Genomic DNA, 5000 nt, shown 5'->3' with positions numbered 1-5000 from the left:
GAATCGGACTCCTCGAGCTCGTTATGGTGCCGGACCTAACTTTTAAAATCTAAATAATAAATTGACAGTTTGTGAGACAAACATTGTTAACCAACGATATAATTATTTTATCCTCAAGACAAAGTCAGTTCAGTTCGAAGTTTTAAAAGTATGACAGGGACTGGGTGGTCGAGTGGTAACGCACTTGCGCTCGGAATCGAGAGGTTGCGTGTTCGACCCTGGGTCGGGCCGCTATTTTCTCCCCCCTTTCCTAACCTAGGTGGTGGGTTCAAGTGCTAGTCTTTCGGATGAGACGAAAAACCGAGGTCCCGTGTACACTACATTGGGGTGTGCACGTTAAAGATCCCACGATTGACAAAAGGGTCTTTCCTGGCAAAAGTGTATAGACATATATAAAAAAAAAATGTCCACCAAATACCCGTGTGACTTGGAATAATAGGCCGTGAAAAGTATATACTCGCCCAACACGCTTGAGATTTACTGGCCGATGTGAATGCGTGATATAATGTGTAAAAGATTCCATCTCACACGGCATATTGTAAACGCCATGAGCCTCCCCAAATAGGAGAGGGTATGTGCGTAAGAAATACTCACTAATAAAAATAATAAATAAATAAATAAAAGTAGGGAGACCGGATGTATGTCAAGCGAGGTGGATGAAAGAGTTGACTGGTGCGAGTAAGTTGCAGCTTCTTTCAATTGATGACGGGGAAGTAGGCTACTGAAAACGATACAAATTTCCCCTTCTTAAGATGCTGGTCGACTGAGATTTCAAACACGTTGTACTGTCTGTTGCTGTGCCTGTGTATAATGAGCAGTGTATAAAAGTAGCTGCTTCTTACCATTGTAACGCAGACGAATTGTCCGCAAACCGCTACAGTTTCTTTGAAGACGCAGCCACTCTGTTTTGTGTTACAATGAGTCATTTGTTGTATATTAGATTCAGAGGTGCACAATAACATGCTTTTGCAGATATAGAGTAGGATTGAAAGCGCAAACCACTCAATTGATCGTGTATGAAAAAAATGGGTCACACGGGGCCCCGATCACTCGGGGGTTGAATAAATCTCGAGAACTTGTGTGTGCTTTACGGGCGCTAAATAGCGATTCAAGAGATCTGTAAGTGTCATTTAATGTTGTTGAATGCTATTGTGAGTGTGTTCCTGTATTGCTGTTTTAGTGAAAGATGTCATCGTTCTGTAAACCTCGTGTGAGGCGGAGTGGGGCTTTAAGACAGTCAGGCAGAAAGATTGACAGACCGAAAAAAATGAAAACAGAGACAGACACCGGCTGAGGCACATAACTTGGTGCTCTAAAAAACAAAAAAACATCAACACACACATGAACACCAAACGGGTATTACACACACACACACACACACACACACACACACACACACACACACACACACACACGCACACACACATATATATATATATATATATATATATATACATACACACACGCATACACATACATACACACACACACACACACAAACGCACACAAACACACACACACACACACAAACACACACACACACACACACACACAAACCTGGAAACAAATGTTCAAAGTGTAGGTATCTTACCAGCTCCGTGGAACCACTGAGTTTAACACTGGAGCCACACACCACAGTGGCGGGGAACAGCGCCCCCGACCAGTAGGGCAAGATGAGGGTGTCGGGGGGCTGTGTCACCACCCCCATCCCCAGGTTTCTGATAATCCGTGAATTGCTCTTGTCCCATGTGTCTACCCGTATCTAGACACAAAAATAAAAATTAGATGAATAGATATGTAAACAGGCGCCTCGAGTTTGATTAGCGATACACACATTAGTACACGTGGCAAAGAACGCAGACATGCACACGTGCTGATCCGTGTACACGCATGCATGCAGGTACGCATCCGCGCTGACACAATGACTCGACCCACACACACACACACACACACACATGCGCACGCATGCACGCACGCACGCACACACACACCCTCACACATGCACACACACACACACGCGTGCACGCACACACACACACGCACACACACACACACACACATACAAACACGCACACACAAAGACAAAGACAAAAACAAACACACGCACACACACAGACACACACACGCTCTCTCTCTCTCTTTCTGTCTCTGTCTCTGTCTCTCTCTGTCATTCTGTCTCTCTCTCTCTCTCTCTCTCTCTCTCTCTCTCTCTCTCTCTCTCTCTCTCTCTCTCTCTCTCTCTCTCTCTCTCTTTAGCGGTTAAATAATTATTTAAATCCAAAACCACAAGGGTATTTTTATTTTAATCTTGTGTCGAATTCTCGGTATCAATACCCCCACCCATCCCCTTTCTCTCATCAAAGGGTGAATACACAAAATATATTCACTCAACAAACACCACGCGTCACAACCTCTTACCTCATAGAGTACGTTCATTTTCATGGGGTTCCTCGACATGAGGATGGCGTGGTTAAGTCCCCTTGTCCTCTCTGCGGCCTGCTTGTTGTGGCTCAGGACAATGTTAACGCCGTGATTGTCGTCGAAAGTAAATGGCTCCTGTTGCTGTGGAATTCATCCACACAGCTACATTGTTCCATCAAACATGATAGACAATTTTCGGAACTTGACTCTGTGGATGTTTTTATAGATTGTGGACGAGTTGCGCCCCTTAAAATTGAGGCGAATATTGCCAGTTATGATCACGTTGAGTCAAGCAATAGACGTTTTCCAAAAAGTAACTCTGTCAGGATTGTCAGCGGTCAGGCAGACTAAGAACCCCTTTACCTAAGCCAAGTTTTTTTCAAAACGAGGCGGAGCATGTTCTTCGCTTCCGATAGGCTTTATCCTGCGATCGGGACGAACAACTAACTCTCATGTGCATGTTATGCAGTGTGCGGTAAATATGATGTCATTTTTTTCAAAAATACAAACATCGGAGCCACGAATCGCCACCGATAGCTTGCTGATCTCTGGAAGTGTTCGTTAAGCACGTGTGTTTCTCTAAACTCACGTGACTTTAAGCCAAACTCACGTGACCTCAAACAAAACACATTGTAAGCGATCACTAAGTTCCAACGATCATTTCCGCAACAAATCGTAAACTCCGATGAACTTATGAATGCTGATTTTCGAAAGAAAAGGGTATCATATTGTGCGCGCGCTGCATAACATACACATCAGAGTTAGTTGTTCGTCCCGATTGCAGGACTTCTTCTTCTTCTTCTGCGTTCGTGGGCTGAAACTCCCACGTACACTCGTGTTTTTGCACGAGTGGAATTTTACGTGTATGACCGTTTTTACCCCGCCATTAAGGCAGCCATACGCCGCTTTCGGAGGAAGCATTCTGGATATTTTCGTGTTTCTATAACCCACCGAACTCTGACATGGATTACAGGATCTTTTCCGTGCGCACTTGGTCTTGTGCTTGTGTGTACACACGAAGGGGGATAAGCCACTAGCAGATCTGCACATAAGTTGACCCGGGAGATCGGAAAAATCTCCACACTTAACCCACCAGGCGGCCGCGACCGGGATTCGAACCCTCGACCTTCCGATTAAGAGGCCGACGTCTTACCACACCGCCACAGCGCCCGTCGAATTGCAGGACAAAACCGATCGGAAGCGTGGAACATGCTCCGCCTCGTTTGGAAAAGCTTGGACTAGGTAAAGGGGCCCTTACACTGCCAGACCGCTGAAAACCCCGACAAAGTTACTTTCAAAAATCGTCTATTGAGGTCTGATGCGCATTTTTATTTTACAGCGTTCGGCTAAATATGTAACTATTTTCTGTCAAAAATATGCACATCATATCTCACGATCACTGCCACAATGATCGCTTGGCTGCCAATTTAAAAACGCCACACGTGCATGTCTTGGCTAAAACACGTGGCCGTCTGCTGAAAGGAATAATACCTGAGGAAAAAGGCCTTCAGGTCGCTTCCAAAGAATAAGAAGAACAAGAACCAGAACAAGAACAAGAACAAGTCGCGTAAGGCGAAATTACTACATTTAGTCAAGCTGTACGTGGAACTCACAGAATGAAACTGAACGTAGTCCGCCGCTAGTGCAAAAGGCAGTGAAAGTGACGAGCCTGTTTGGCGCGGTAGCGATTGCGCTGTGCTTCATAGCACGCTTTACTGTACCTCTCTTCGTTTTAACTTTCTGAGCGTGTTTTTAATCCAAACATATCATATCTATATGTTTTTGGAATCAGGAACCGACAAGGCATAAGATAAAATAGTTTTTAAAACGATTTCGGAAATTTAATTTTGATCATAATTTTTATATTTTTAATTTTCAGAGCTTGTTTTTAATCCAAATATAACATATGTATATGTTTTTGGAATCAGAAAATGACGAAGAATAAGATGGAATTGTTTTTGGATCGTTTAATAAAAAAATAATTTTAATTACAAGTTTCCGATTTTTAATGACCAAACTCACTCATTAGTTTTTAAGCCACCAAGCTGAAATGCAATACCAAACCCCGGCCTTTGTCGAAGATTGCTTTGCCAAAATTTCAATCAATTTAATGGAAAAATGAGGGTGTGACAGTGCCGCCTCAACTTTTACAAAAAGCCGGATATGACGTCATCAAAGGTATATATCGAAAAAAAAAAAAAAAAAAAACGGGGATATCATACCCAGGAACTCTCATGTCAAATTTCATAAAGATCGGTCCAGTAGTTTAGTCTGAATCGCTCTACACACACACACAGACAGACATCCACACATACACCACGACCCTCGTCTCGATTCCCCCCTCTATGTTAAAACATTTAGTCAAAACTTGACTAAATGTAAAAAGAAGAAACCAAAGAGAGTGGAGGAGACTCACGCCGACAGAAGAGGGGAATTCCTCCATCACGTCTTTCAGCAGCAAGTCCCTCCCTATCCCGCCTCTCCCTCCACGATGGCACACCAGTCCTGCACAGCGGCCAGCGAGTCTGATCAAAACGAAGAACAGACACTCTATTTACAATACAGACATTTCACTGAAG

The 5000-nt window shown here is 43.7% G+C and overlaps 1 protein-coding gene across 1 annotated transcript in view; it reads right to left on the bottom strand.

Annotated features, from left to right (window-relative positions):
- LOC138980902 (neuralized-like protein 4) overlaps positions 1 to 5000 on the bottom strand; it is a 10530-nt gene that overhangs the window by 3101 nt on the left and 2429 nt on the right. The window contains exons 2-4 of the mRNA XM_070353772.1: positions 4838 to 4946; positions 2419 to 2562; positions 1592 to 1762 (exon numbers count right to left, since the gene is read on the bottom strand). Of these exons, the coding sequence (XP_070209873.1) occupies positions 1592 to 1762; positions 2419 to 2562; positions 4838 to 4864 (342 nt within the window). The 5' untranslated portion in view covers positions 4865 to 4946. The remainder of the gene's footprint in view (positions 1 to 1591; positions 1763 to 2418; positions 2563 to 4837; positions 4947 to 5000) is intronic.

The sequence above is a fragment of the Littorina saxatilis genome, linkage group LG11, assembly GCF_037325665.1.
Source record: "Littorina saxatilis isolate snail1 linkage group LG11, US_GU_Lsax_2.0, whole genome shotgun sequence".
Lineage (NCBI taxonomy): Eukaryota > Metazoa > Mollusca > Gastropoda > Littorinimorpha > Littorinidae > Littorina > Littorina saxatilis.
This window is presented reverse-complemented; position numbering and strand designations above follow the sequence as displayed.